The following is a 15,372-nucleotide window of genomic DNA, read 5'->3' as shown; positions in this document are numbered from 1 at the left end:
CGATTACCAATATTCGTTACGCAAGACCAAGTTTTAAATTAGTTGCATTTTGAAGGGGTGGGCGCTTTGCCGAATGTGACCCCAAATATAAAAATTGCGCAAAAGTGGGGGGTGGGCGCTTGCCAGGGCATGGGCGCTAACGCGGTCGAGTACGGTATGTAAAATGGAGCATAGAACACATTATCTAAATGATAAAACCGTGAATTTAAAACCCACTGAATATGCCTGAAATGGTAAATCAGCGAAATTTAAACCCAGTGAAAATTAGTAATTTTACAGTACTTGGGTACGTTAGAAATGGGGGGCTAAGGTCACTGGCTGAGATTTACAGATATGACTTTAGGAAAACCTTTGATGAGGTTTGCTTATGTTTTGATTATTTTCTTCTTCTTTATGATGTTACATCTGGATTCCAATTATTCTCTCATTATTTACAGGATGATACATATTACCCACAATCCCATCCAGAGATGAAAGGATGTGACATCCTGGAAAATGTCAACTTACACAAATGGATCCTGGAGCTAGCTTCAATTCTGGACGTGAGGGCGCTGTTCTTGGAAGTATCAGAACTCGAATAATTATCCTCCCAATCCTGTGCTGAATTGGTTCTCACTGAATATTGGGATGTTTTTCCAACAAACATGAAAAACAAAACTGTTTTGCATGTGAATGTACTGTACTGTCTTCACATCGTGTCTGTCCAAGTGAACAAGCGAAATCGTGCATACATATTCTGATTTTGAACTTTTTCTGTTTGATAGTTGATATATGGACAACATTGTTCTTTTTAATACAGTTGAAAACTGAACAGATCAGCTGACATAGTACACTTGATCAGGGTTCAGATCCATCGCAGTCTAACTACCCCAGACCATTCGTCCCGGTGTTATCGCTATCGCCACACGAGACTCCAGCTTGTCTCCTATACAATTTGACTGCGCACATCCAGTAAGTAGATGTAGCTGTGATTGGTGGAATACTAATGAGTTGAGTGTCAATCAAACGCCCACGCTATCTTTAGTAAACAAAATCACGTGACACGCGCCATTTTAGTTTTGGCAGGCGATTTCAAGGCAGCACGCTTAACCCTTTCGTTCACAGGTTGGGAGATATTAGAATGACTGACAATTTCACGCCACTGTTTTACATTATTGGCGGATTTTTCTGCGCTATCAATCTTTCTCTTACAAACTAGACATAGATGAGACGACAGAGTCGCTCCTTTCACAACGTCGCACTGGATCAAATTGGAAAGACGATTTCCATAAGTTATCTCTCCTGCTTTTCCTGGCTTGAATAAATTCACACACGACTTTAACTGTCCACAAACTCGAAGACTACACGAACACAGTCTACAATAGTCGTCCGCAACAATATGTATGTATTTCTTCGGTGTACTGATGCACGAATGCACCGTGACACGATGTTTCTCGGGTGTCGCCATCGCTGAGAATGCCGCCGGCGCAATTTTTCACCCAACTCGCGATTCTGTTTTGCAACATTTTATCAATATTCCCTTTGACAAAATCGCCGACAAAAGCACCGCTTTGCTGATCTTTTGTTCTATAATTCTTAATGCAAACACCGACCCTAGTAGTAATTAGTAACGTCGCCTAGTACATATGAACGGTCGTCATTGCAAATCGAACATCCTTTTGAAATTTGGACGTCGGGCAGGCGATTTCAAGGCACCGCACTTAAATATTAGCAACATATTTTTCTGAGCGGTTGTTTATTCTCTTTCAAACGAGACATAAATGTGACGACATAGTCGATCCCTTATCCACCGCTAAGAATGCCGCAATGTTTCGTTCGTTTTGCAACATGCCACAAATCGTCGAAAAAAACACCACTTCGACGGAAGCTTGCGTAATAAGGGGGTTAAAACAAGAAAACAAATGCCATGTTTAATACATATCGACCTGTTTTACTTGCGAAAGATAACGGAACATGAAGTCGTTTCGTGCGACTTCGGAACCCGAAGGAACACACCAACAACGTTGAATTTACCCGCTATCTTCCAAATATGGTATATTAATTTATTCAGTTGTTTATTTAGAGTGACGTCCGCGGTCGAATGCGATTGGCTATCGATGTCAGTGCAAAGGTCATATGAATATTAAAATTAAGTGGGCGGAAGGAAAATTGTATAGGAGACAAGCTGGAGTCTCGTGTGGCGATAGCGATAACACCGGGACGAATGGTCTGGGGTACAGTCTAACTGTCTGGGTTTCAGAAAGCCTATTTTTGGCATCGTTTTTATCATGCTTGAGTTTTTGTGTCACAAATCCACCATAAATAAGAATTATTCATCAAGTTCAAAATGAACCATTTGACCACAAAAATCAACTTTGTCACCATTCACCAAATAATTTTTTCAAGCTTTGTTGAAGATTTATAGACAATGGATTATGTCCATCCGGTCCAAAATTAACAAAGTTTTTGAAAAGTACTGTAAAATCTGTATTAGAAGCCGAGGCTTCTATTAAAATGGTACAATGCAACAAAGGGAATGCGGCTTCTATTAGAGCATCTACACATATGAGAAATGATGAATTTTTGGTTCTCAATTATTCAAAAAGAATGGGTGCGACTTCTATTAGGGATGCGGCTTCTAATACAGATTTTACGGTACGTAAAAATAAACATTCAAAAGGTTAAAGTTCCTCTCGATTTTCAGTGTTATGATGGTCATTTTTCAAAATCAACAAAAATCATGACATAATTGTGGTGCACCATATACCATGGGTCTATTTTTGCACATGTTTTATGTTTACGGTTTGTTCTTTCAAATCTAAAAAATTGTACTGTATGATGAACACTGATAACTTTTAAACCAAATGTCTATTCTATTGTCGTTATTAGTAAGAGTATAATTCACTGACCAATCAGAATAGAGCATGAAGTCATGTGATATCACAGGACATGAAACCTCTTTATCATTTCAGTGTCTTTTTCAACCGTCTGGTTCTTTCATATCTTGAAAAAAAAAACGGTGCCAGTCTGTACATTGTTTAGAATCATTAGCATGCAATACAAGTCAGATCAGTGCCCACTACTACAAATTCTCACAATTGAGAAATAAATCTAATTTAAATTAATTTTAAAAAAACCCACATAGAAAACACAAATAATTAGAATTACTGTAAAATGCTTTATTTTCGCTTGGAATTAATTTTCACTGAAGGAATGATTCAGTGAAAATAAAATCTAGGGAATCTACATTGTACCTTTTTTCCATACTTCACTTTCAACTCGTCAAAAATCAGTGAAAATAAATTCCATACAAAACACCCAAAGTCTTTTCAGCGAAAATTAATTCCAGCTAAAATGAAGTATTTCACAGTATTCGAACTACTTTGCTGGCTATGAAATAAGGATCAATAATACCAAGGTTTTATAGCTGTTGGTGTGATGTGAACACGCCTTTGCTGTAACTATTGAATGTATTTTTGTAAATGTTTTTATATAAATATTATATATATCTTTTTGCATACTGTAGAGAGTATACTGGTACGGTAGTCATATTTATTTTTTTTAGATTTATATTTGTATGTTATATGTTTGTTTTTTTTAATTGCAAGTGCCATTGACCAGAAATCAAACATTGATGAAGTCGTCCTTTCCAGCTGAAACTTGTATTCTCTGCTATATGGTGTTGAAAGTCCATGTCATAAACCAAATGAAGTAGTTAAATCTTGATTGTTTCCATAGACAACCTAAAATCTTGTCATGGATTTCAGTTTCTAACTCTGTATCTGTTGCATTTGATATACTGTAAAATGACTAATTTTCACTGGGTTTAAATTCCGCTGATTTACCATTTCAGGCATATTCAGTGGGTTTTAAATTCACGGTTTTATCATTTAGATAATGTGTTCTATGCTCAATTTTACATATTCAGTGGGTTTTAATTTAGCGCATTTTCCAGTCAGCGAAATAAGCAAAATTAAAACCCAGTGAGAAATTAACCCTTTTACAGTAACTGTATATGCACAAGATAATATTTTAGCATTCCTGTAAAATTGGTTGCTATGTAAACATTGTTGCTGGATAAGACTCATCAGAGTGAGCTTTTCAAATGAACCTCCCTGGAATAAAATGGAATAGAATAAATGAAACAGTAAAATAAATGAACCAATAACACTCAATTCTACAGCCAGAATTTCAGATGGTCAAGCTTATAACATTTGATCAAACCATCCATTATTGCATGTTCTTAAGTTGAAGTTCAAATATTTCCTACCTAAATTGATGTACCCTTAAACATTCAATATGCAAGTGCTTTCTTTTGTCTGCAAAAATGGCTGCCAATTTGATTTTTTTCCATGGTAATGTGTTGCATATACGGGCAATTCTAAACTCATACTTGGAAATTTTGTAAATTCTGACTAAATCTTGCTTAATTCTCTCATTTTTTTTGTATGGTCAACAAATTGGTAACGAGATTGAGATTGGTAACGTTTGTAAATATCTGAATATGTAACAAAGTACGTCATAGAATTTGTATGCATGTTACAATATCAAGGAAGTTGATGAAAATATCAAAGTGATTTTCCTCGTTGGACATTGATTACAAAGCCCCTCTGCAGGCATTACCTTGCACCAATAATTTTAGAAGGCATTGCTCATGAAAATGAAGTTTGTTCATTATGTGAAAGTATACCAGGAAGTATAATTTTTTTTTTCTGAGAAGCAGGTATGGTAAATGTTATATAGTGTAGGCTAAATGAGTTTATACATAATTGTAGCATGTTACCACATGTATTTGTTTAAAATAAACATTCATTTTAACAAATGAACTTGTTTTGAGATTTTTATTTTTGATCACATTGTGTAATTCAGATTTAGGTAAAAACTTCATGAAATACTATTCCATAATATTTTACCCAAGGTAAAGGTATTTTAACTTTGTTCATTTTTTATGAAAACCTGTAAGATAATAATTAAAGAACCATTTGCTGCATTTTTACCTAATTTTGTGTTCAATCCTTGCAATATGCATAGGCAGCTAGACCAAATTTCTAATATGTAGATGTTGTTGTTTTTTTGGGGGGTGGGGGGTTATGGGAGAAAAACTGCAAAATACCCCCCCCCCCCATGATGAATCGCTGTAATTTTTATGTCCTCTCTGTGTAACATTTCCCCAAGAAATAGACGTGCAGAATGTTTTTCCTGTACAATTTTTTTGTTTGATTCTGCCATTTACCCCTCTCAGTTTCTCATGGTCCACCTCTTAGCATAAATATACGCTAATTGATATGACACAAAGGTAGTATTGCATGTATTCGTGATATGTAAAACTGTTAAAGATGTATATTGGACAATAATAAGGGGCAAACTGTCGTAGCCATCTGTATACACCAGACTGACAATATTATGCAGCCTGTCGGCTGAGATAGCTCCGCTGTTAGCAATGCACATTTCAATTAAAGAACAGAAGATATCATTAGAAAATGGCAATTTAAACTTTGCTTGCAGATTCCCCCCCCCCCGAGGCAGATTTACATAATACTACAGTTCGATAACACGGCCAGTCACACAAAATCCATCAAAAGGGAACTGCAAGTTGTATAATGCCAAAACAAAAACAATACCATGATTTCACAACTTTCGAAATACGTTCGCTTTTATCGATGTCCACTGTACACCAGTAAATGTCTTCCCGTTTGCAAGAACACAGCCTAAACTATCAGAAATTCGTAATACATAAATCGAGTGATGGTATGACAAAATAATTCATCATTTGTAAATTCAATCCATCGAAAAAGTATAAAAAACATTTATTATATAAATACACTTTGAAAAGAAACAAGATTCATAAACATAAATCTATTTGAATATATTCAGTTACAAATTACACAATACTTATTTTCTAATGGAGTTCCTTCACAGCACAAACTATTGGAATCCATGCACACGTGCGTGTACTTTGGTGACACATTTTATAGCTACGCCCAAAATAGTCCATTTATTGCGCAACTGTGACCAAATGACATCATTCTGTTAACATCCACACATTTTCATAAAATCTCCATACACTTTTTGACCATTCATAAGGGAACTGATCATTACCACCAAGCCGGTTTCCTGTGAGTCTCCTGCGGCATGCGTTTCTTTACCGTACCGGCCGTTGCTTTACCGTACCGGCCGCTGCTTTACCGTACCGGCCGCTGCTTTACCGTACCCGAAGGTCATTAGCCGTACCGGCAAGGCCGTTACCGTACTGGCAGGAGGCAATTCACACTTCTGACAAGTTAATTTATGCATTGATTTTCCGGTTTACCGGTAAAATGCCGACCTGTTTAAATTTCAGTTTTATGCACAGGATCGCCTGAGAAAGCAAAACTGTAGAATTAATTTGAGTAGAATTTGTTTAGTTTGTAGTTATAGTCTGTTTATAAATCATTTTGTTCATGTTTGCTATGCAGTAGCTTTCGAGGTCAAATACACCACCAGGTCAATTTGTTGCGTCTTTTTATTTGTCAGAGATTAAACTTTACCATTATTATTGCATAATATTTACATTCAAGTTGCGCGTGATAATGCTACACATGATTTTTTTGAGACCATGGAGCTCCCAGTACGTCCATGTGAACTGTTGGATACGACTACAGACGGAACTGCGTCTTTATTTTATACGATATTTTTATTTTTTTTAAATTGGGATCAGTGCTCCCAAATCAACTGAGCCGACAAAGTGGGTTACAAAAATAACAGTTCCATGAAAGTGGCTATATTTGTGTATGATGAATCCTGAGTCGGTAGTTTTGGCATGTAACCTAATGGTTTTGGTTATTGTTAAAAATGCACAGTGCAGACGTAATTTTGTTTTCATTTTTTCACTTTATCTGGCGCCAGTGCACGTGTGCTTGGATGTTTTTTTATTCAGTGATTGGGCTAAATATTTGACGACGTTGCCAACGTATTCAACATACGAAAATAGCATGTGTGTGTGCGTTTGCGTGAATGATAGATGCAGACGAAATTTCTCGTCGCAACGCGTTTTATTAGTTTATTTCCAACGCGAGTGGTCGGCGCCTTTGATTGCGTTTAGTTTGTTCTTTCATTCGCAAAATCTATCGCTGGCACCGTTTATTTTGTTATGTCTCGCAACTGAATGTCCAAGCTGACTTTGTATTGGCTGTAATTATATTTTTTTTGTAAAACAAAAAAAAGTCCCGACCTTTCCAGTCTAAATCGTATTCTGCCCCAAACCAAACAGCCCTTTTCAGGGCCAATCACATGTTCCAAAAAGAGATATACCGGCACACTTGCACACTCTGTTTTGTTATAATAAAGTTACATTGGGGATTGTTGGAGGAGGTGTGTAAATATCGGGTAAATATGTTTGGACAATTCCATAAGCAAACTCACAAAATGAGGTCGAAAAGCAATAGAAAAATGTTGACCTAGAGCAAGGTCAAATTCCGTTTTACGCACTTGAATTTTATCTGGACTACGTGCACGCGTTGCGCGTGTTATTGTCAACAAAGTATCAAAACAGATTTTCGAACGCCCAAGCCCGAATTTAAATACATGTGAGCTCGGCCAAGCGAGTCACGCTGACACATTATGCAAGTATCATCGAATTCATGCGACAGGTTGAGACGTTTTATTCAACGTCGTGGGTAAGCTACGATGTAGGACTGTCGTTTTATAGCGTTACAGGCGATCATGAATATGTGAATAACACACATATATTGAAAAAAAACATGAAATTTCAGAAAGACTTTTTTATTTAATTTATTTATTTGTATTTCGACGTTTGTCCGACTTTCTTTCCACTGTGTGAGCTACTGACAAATATAAACAAATAATTAACCCATCGAGTCCTCTAGTCGACTGGGACGTAACACTCTGTTGTACAAGTCATGTCCTTTTCAAATTATTCACTTTCAATGGGTGGGTGAAAAAAAATTCTTATTGTTTGCAAAATGCCCAATTAATTCATGCATGACTCACGGTTACCGGCAGGGCGCCGATCAGTTACCGGGGCTTTGTTTACCATGCATTCATTAATCGAAGGTGATAAATAGTCGGTATTGGTCCTATCAGTACGGTAATTGTCCGGCCGGTACGGTAACGCAACGGTCGGTACGGTAAAGCAACGGTCGGTACGGTAAAGCAACGACCGGTACGGTAAAGCAACGACCGGTACGGTAAAGCAACGACCGGTACGGTAAACCGAGTCAAACTCACAGGAAACCGGCTGGGTGGTAATGATCAGTTCCCTAAGTAAAATACACCACAATTTACTCCAGAAAAACAATTTTCTTGGTACATTCCTACATTCTTGCATACTAATGAGGGATTCAGACACATTCCAAGCTGAACAATTTTCTTGAACTAATAACAAAGCTGGTCAATCCTTTCCCAGCAAAAATGAACAATATGTATAGTATCAAAGTAATCGAACTAGCTGTTTTCAACAAGAAGTTGAAAATATCACTTTTTACCGAAAATTACAAAAATATTCACTTAAATTAGGGATTTAAAGATTTCATCATGAAATGAACAAATCTGAGAGAGGTCCACATGTAGTACTTACATATGTAATATCAAAGCAATTGGTTTTCAACAAGAAGTCGAAAATATCACTTTTACCAAAAATATTCACTAAAATTAACGAATTGAAGAAATCATCATGAAATAAACATCTGAGAGAGGACCACATATAGTACTAATATTTACCTGTAATATCAAAGCAATTGGACTTACGATTTTGATCAAGAAGTCGAAAATATTCATCTTAATCTTGAAACAATGGACAATCACTCGTATGATAAGCCCCGCTTGACAAAGTCGACAGCGGAGCTAAAAAAGCATGATATAGTCAAACATCTGCCCCCCCCCCCCCCCTAAGAGTCATAAAGCATTGAGGGCAATTTAACCTGCCCAGGATGAACCATAGTTGTAACTACCGTAGCATTTAGTTGATCAAGAAAAACAAATTCACAAAATGATCCTGTTAATAGTCTTCAATTTCCTTAAGAAGATTGGGAGAAAATTGAATAAAATTTTTCTGTTGGCTCAAAAGTTAGGGTTCTTTTCCTGGAATATTGAATAATATGAGAAAAAAAGGTGCAGGAAAATTTTGGTGATAAAGTCCGGTGGTGAAAAGGTTAAACAATTGCAGATAAACAAAGCTTCAACAATGATCCAATATTTATTTGTCTGTATATATGCATGTCCTTTCCTCTGATATCTCAATAAACTCATCAGATTTTAATAAAACTTGGGGCATTGGTGTTCCAATATAAACCACAGATGTCCAATCATTATCGACCATAAGCTCAGATATCGACAGATACAATGTACTTTCAAATCATTTGTGTAATAGAAGATGGTAACATTGACAGGGCCATAGTTTTTAGTTTTGTTGTGTTGGTTAATTACCAGTCGAGTGTGGTATAAGTGTCCATTATAAAATTATTAATAATAATATAGAAGGATAATATTGTATTAATAATATCAATATTGTAAGTGAATGAAGCTATGCTCTTCCATTAATGTGTCACCCTCTAAACCATCAGTATTGATGGAATATCCATAACACAACAAATTCTCCTGGTTGTTGTGGGATTGGTAGAAATTTAAGAGAGAAATGATGTTTTATTTTGACAGCTATTGTTCTTGCAACCAGTCCAGTAATCTTGGTGTATAGTACGTAATAATGATATCGGCTCCTGCTCGTCTCATACTAATCATGGATTCCATGACCGCTTTTTTCAAGTCCAAGGCACCAGCTGTCCATCCATGGTACAGCATAGCATACTCCCCTGACACTTGATATATAGCAAGGGGTATTGATGGGTACTGAAAAAAATAAATAGTATCAAATTAGGTACATAAATTATATTGCCAAATATCTAAGATAAATATTCTGTGTACTTGTATGTGCAAAGCCAAAATCAATTTTAGTATTTTTCAACAACACAAGAATTTTGAATAAAATTTTATAATTGGTTTGCATTGGAAAATTATTTAACTCACTATGAATAAATATACCTCTGTTTAACTGAATTTTCTAATAGCCCACTCTGTATAACTCAAACTTCCCATAACTCACTCTGAATAAATAAGACTTTCCATAACTCACTCTGAATAAATAAGACTTTCCATAACTCACTTTAAATAAATCAGACTTCCCATAACTCAGTCTGAATGAATCAGACTTTCCATAACTCACTTTGAATAAATCAGACTTCCCATAACTCACTCTGAATGAATAAGACTTTCCATAACTCACTTTGAATAAATTAGACTTTCCATAACTCACTCTGAATTAATCAAACTTCACATAACTTACTCCGAAAAAATCAGTCTTCCCATAACTTACTTTAAATAAATCTGACTTCCAATAATTCACTCTGAATAAACATTCTTTAATTTTTAAAACTCCATCTACATTAAACACTGAATAATTCAAAACTCAAACTCTGAATATTAAACTCACTTGGAATAACTCAAACTCTACTTCATTTGAACATGGAATAACTCAAACTTCTCATAATTCAAATATTGCAAAACTCAAAATTTAGAAAATCAAAAACCATTGTTACCTTGTCTTTTGTTTGTCGTACAATGTCCAAATAAGGCATGCCTGGTTTTACCATTAAGAAATCTGCACCTTCAGAAACATCCCGGTCCTTTGATATTAAAAATATATCATGATACATACAAAAACATAATATTACAAAAGTCATGCATGGCACAGTCTCTGTTAATTATCAAATCTAAGTTATATAGTTTTGTTTATGGTAACACAGCACAATACTTGTCCATATTGAGAGATATAGTGCTGGAACATCATTAATTAAAACAAAATGGCCACCTGTCAGTCACTTTGAATTGGATCGTGAAACCAATAAATCTGCATATCTATGACATGATGTATAATTAATATATAAAATTTGAACATAATCAGTCAAAGCATCTAAGAGATATGGTTCTAGACTTGCATTCAGTAAAACTAAATGGCTACCAGTCAGCCATTTTTAATCCTATCTGAAAACACAAAATGTTGTGCATCAGGGACATATAATGTCTAATGTATGTTCCAAGTTTGAACAAAACCCATCCATAAACGACCGAGATCCTTGATTTTTTATTCCATTCGGCCATTTTGAATCGGATCGTCAAACCAAAATAAAAGATTATGTATAATGAATATTTAAAATTTGAACATAATAAGTTAAAGCAAGTTAGAATATGGCACTGGAACCACGTTCATTAAAACAAAATGGCCGCCAGTTGGCCATTTTGTATCTGATTTGAGGTCTCATAATATCCAATGTACATGTATGTACCAAGTTTAAACAAAATCCATATATTTTGATAATTTTTCAGTACAAAAATGGCCGCTATTCAGCCATCATGAATCAGATCGTGAAAAAAATTGTCGTGCATATGTATTATATTATTTATGATGAATGTATGTAGTTTGAATTTAATTGGTCCAGGCATGTCTAAGATATAGGTCAAGATGCACAGGCGCATGAACACACAGAGGTCAATCCTTAAGTTCCCAATTTCAGACTTCGTCCAAACAGGGACTAATAATGAATATATGTGGGGGTCACAGGCAACATGTGGTCATCATTGGTGCCATGAAGTATTATTAGAGACCAAAATAACTTCTAGTTTGTCCCAGGGAAAAAGTGGCACTGTCTTTAGGCGATACTGTATTCGCTCCATTAGTAGTGCATGGACTTTCGTAAATGACAGACGCGTGTCTATGGTCGACCTCAGTTATATTATAAAGTTATTTTATTTCAGACCGTTTTAATATTTTCCAAACATAGAATTACATTACCGGTACATTTAATAAGCAATATAATCAGTCCTGATCAACAAAATTTACATTTTTTGTTTTTTTAGCCTATACAGTATCAGGATTCATCTCATCAACTATGACAAACTTCTGCAGCACTAAGACCACTATTAACACTATATATTTTGTCATATTTTTTCTCGCCAGAAGGTTGGTGCAATATTTTGAGATTTCTATATATTTTTCTCTAATTTCTGTATTAATTTTGAATCAAATGAATATCATTTCTTACCAAAAACCTATCTTAATTAAAATTTTGAAAAAATATGGAAGAAATTATGTGATAATTTGTAGAAAGTGACAAAAGTCGACTTTGGCATTCAAAGAGTGAGATAAGATGCAATACCACAGACTTGTCAAGCATTAACTTTCACATGCACATACTTTTTTTTATATTTCTTATAATATTTACAATAAATCCATCTATTTTTCTAGCTAATGATGTCTACTTACCACAGCTCTGCTAGCTAGTCCACGGGAGCCAGGTGGCAACTGATAACATCTACGATCACCAAATGAAGGTGCTGATTTGGCAGCATCCCTAAACGGACCATAAAAACTTGATGCAAACTTAGCACTGTAGCTCAGAACAGAAACCTAAAAAACAGATGCAAAATAGCTCAGAATAGACACATGAAAAACAAATTAAAACATAATTTATTTAGTAAATAATCAATAATTTATCAGAATTTTAACATAATTTGGATTTTGAGATGTCAGTGGCACAAGGTCCAGAGGCCACACAGATGTCGAGAGACGCACAGACAGCGTAACAACATAAGCTTCCATTTAGTTTACTCACCTTACTACCAAGGTCATTGGCCAATAATATTTGCTTTATTGCAGCAATTCTCCCATCCATCATGTCTGAGGGCGCTATAACTTGACAACCTAATAAAAAATGTTATGCCAGTCATTACAATTTTGTGTGAAAATGTATTTATTTGAAAATCAAAAAATAGAAAAAACTGGAGATACCCAAATTTGTTTTTTGAATTATAAACCTCACCCTTATAAGTTGCATGTAATAACAAATTTTCAATTCAAAATGGCGGCATTGTTGTAGATGAGAGGTGAGACATTTGAATTACTCTAAAATACTTTATTTCCGCTTGGAATTTATTTTTGCTATTTTTTTACCTTTTTTTCCTATATCTCACATTAAACTCATCAAAAATCAGTGAAAATAAATTCCATACAAAACACCCAAAAATTAATTCCAGCTAAAATAAAGTTTATTACACTACATTGCTATTTTGAATACTTCACAGATAAATAATAAATAAATAAATATTAATTAATATAGCTTCTATGAATGATTTAGAATGAGTCCCACAAGACTTACCAGCCTTTGCATAGGCCAAGGAAACCTCAGCTAGTCGCTGTATACTTGCTGTATTGTTAATTGTGCCATCTTCATATAAAATACCTACATTAGTCAAATAAAATTATTATTATGAATTATGTTCAATCTTAATTCATAAGTTAATCTTTTCACCACCAGATTTTCTCACTCAACTTTGACAGCACTTTTTTCTTTAATCTTAAATATTTCTGGAAATGAACCCTAATTTTAGACCTAACAGACAAAATTTGAGTAATTTTTTTGTTTTTACTCAAAAAAGGAAAGTGCAGTCTATAAATGAGACTATTTTGTGAATTTTTGATGAAAAGAAAGAGAACTGGTGGTGAAAACCCTATAAATCCACTTATTCCATACGCACATTTTTGTTATTATTATACATCTGTCACTGTAATGCCATAAGTTACAGCGTGCCGTAATTTTGCGGTATTTTATGAGGTATTTTCATCCTACCATATTAGGAAATGAAAATTCCAAATATTGAATGATTATGTGCATAAGCGTCCTCTAAAAATAAAAACAAACAAACCTGACTCCACAAAGAAAATTTTATTTTTAGTTACAGCTACAAGTTGAGATCAGGCAAATTTCTATCAAAAGCTATAAGTGAATGAATGAATGAATACAAAATGGAAAGCTGATAAAAACAAAGAAATTTACTTAGTGTGTGATGAGGGCGCTCTTTTTAAAGTTTTAGGAGAACATGAATCTCAATTTCATAAAAAAAATATTTCTGATCAATGTGTTTTTCAAAGATGGGGCAGTGAGTTTTCATCATTTTGTCAACATAGGGTGCCGTACAGTGGTGGAATAAGTGAAAAAAAAAACATTGGCTTGCACTTTTTTTGGTGATCAGAAACGTAATTTTTATTTAGACCTTAACCATGTATTCTAAATTTAAAACAGCTCTTTTGTTCTGAACACCTAATTAGACTCACCGCAATGTCCATGACTAGTGTACGGACACAAACACACATCGCATATTATCAGTAAATCAGGAAATTGGCTTCGTAGTTTTTTAATGGCAAATATAACAGGCGTGTCATCGCTGTCGGCATGGCTACCTCTCTCATCCTGAAAAAGAATGATGCCACATCAAATAAACCATATAATCACGGCATTGAACTTTGAAATTATCTGAGTGAAAACATAAAAAAATAACATTACTAAGAAAATAGCTCAGTATCCAAAAATAAGTTAAATTTTACCTTTGGTAGTTTTGAAGGCACACCAAATAGCAGTACACTTTTCAGTCCTTTCTTCACTAGAGGTCGCAGCGTTTCTTCTAAGCGTTCTACCCCATATCTGGACTGCTCTGGTAGACTACCAATCGGTTCTATAGCATTAGCTTCATCCCTACAACAAAACAATAGCAAATCAGCATCAAAAAAAATTTTAAATTCCATCCATATACAATAAAAATACAAAATGGTCATCGTTGTTTATTCCACACAATCATAATATTGTTATCATAGTTTTACCAAAGTTGCTCTATGAAAAGCACATTTTTAATATGCAAGTAAAATATTTCTAAAGATGGAATCAAATTAATATTATAATAATACATGAAAAATTACTTGTTAAATAACTTATTACTAAGTAGTAAACCAAGGTGAACTATTACATCAATTCTAATTTCTGACATCTTGTAATATCGGATACTCAATTCAATGATACGTATAATAATGTATTACTCGCGGGCAAGTGATTTTGTTTCAGTGCACTCAAAGTGCACCTTGCAAATTATAATCGAACAAACAGAAATAACAAAGTTCAATTTTCTGAGGTATATACGCTAGGTTTCATTTTGTCAGCCAATTCAAGTCTGGCTTTCTTTGCTTGTTTAATTTAAAAGTGGGCGTGTCCACCAACGCCACGCGAATGACAAATTTGGAAGACCGGCCCCTGAATGGAAAAGTCGTGATATTAAAATGTACGAGCTGCCACCTTCCCAAGTTAAACACATACGTGATAAATAAAGGGTAAATGAGATTTGAGCTGTCGAATGACGTCTCTGAACTTTGCCATGACCGTAAAACGCTGTGAAAATATCCGCTATGCAAAATGCTTGTCGCACTGGGGGACGCCATTTTGTTAAATCACGACTAAGTGACAATATTCTTTTTACTATAAAATGGTACAATCATTTTCATTCGTTGTTTATTAGCTA

General features: G+C 34.8%; 2 protein-coding genes across 2 annotated transcripts in view; one reads left to right on the top strand and one right to left on the bottom strand.

Moving 5' to 3' along the window:
* Nucleotides 1-726, top strand: part of LOC102807216 (protein SCAI-like) — an 80,780-nt gene extending 80,054 nt beyond the window's left edge. Inside the window, exon 14 of the mRNA XM_085491846.1 lies at nucleotides 438-726. Coding sequence (XP_085347972.1) covers nucleotides 438-581 — 144 coding nt within the window. The 3' untranslated portion in view covers nucleotides 582-726. The remainder of the gene's footprint in view (nucleotides 1-437) is intronic.
* An 8,427-nt stretch (nucleotides 727-9,153) lies between these two features.
* Nucleotides 9,154-15,292, bottom strand: LOC100375745 (delta-aminolevulinic acid dehydratase-like). Its single transcript, XM_002741440.1, has 8 exons — nucleotides 15,171-15,292; nucleotides 14,411-14,558; nucleotides 14,141-14,276; nucleotides 13,185-13,268; nucleotides 12,642-12,730; nucleotides 12,293-12,436; nucleotides 10,569-10,655; nucleotides 9,154-9,822 (listed from the first exon to the last, which is right to left on the bottom strand). Exons 1-8 carry the CDS (start codon nucleotides 15,290-15,292, stop codon nucleotides 9,631-9,633), a joined length of 1,002 nt encoding a protein of 333 aa, XP_002741486.1. The 3' UTR covers nucleotides 9,154-9,630.
* Between the last annotated feature and the right edge of the window lie 80 nt (nucleotides 15,293-15,372).

This window comes from Saccoglossus kowalevskii, chromosome 17 (genome assembly GCF_978046115.1).
Source record: "Saccoglossus kowalevskii chromosome 17, keSacKowa6.1, whole genome shotgun sequence".
Lineage (NCBI taxonomy): Eukaryota > Metazoa > Hemichordata > Enteropneusta > Harrimaniidae > Saccoglossus > Saccoglossus kowalevskii.
Note: the sequence above shows the minus strand (reverse complement) of the source record. Positions and strands in the feature narration are given on the sequence as shown.

What these genes read in the sequence shown, in the direction of transcription:
- LOC100375745 (XM_002741440.1), bottom strand. Translation starts at nt 15,292, where the DNA reads ATGGCGTCCCCCAGTGCGACAAGCATTTTGCATAGCGGATATTTTCAC. An exon ending in CACTAGTCATGGACATTGCG is followed by an intron (nt 13,269 to 14,140) that starts GTGAGTCTAATT and finishes TGACTAATGTAG; the next exon opens with GTATTTTATATGAAGATGGC. An exon ending in CTTGGCCTATGCAAAGGCTG is followed by an intron (nt 12,731 to 13,184) that starts GTAAGTCTTGTG and finishes ATTTTTTATTAG; the next exon opens with GTTGTCAAGTTATAGCGCCC.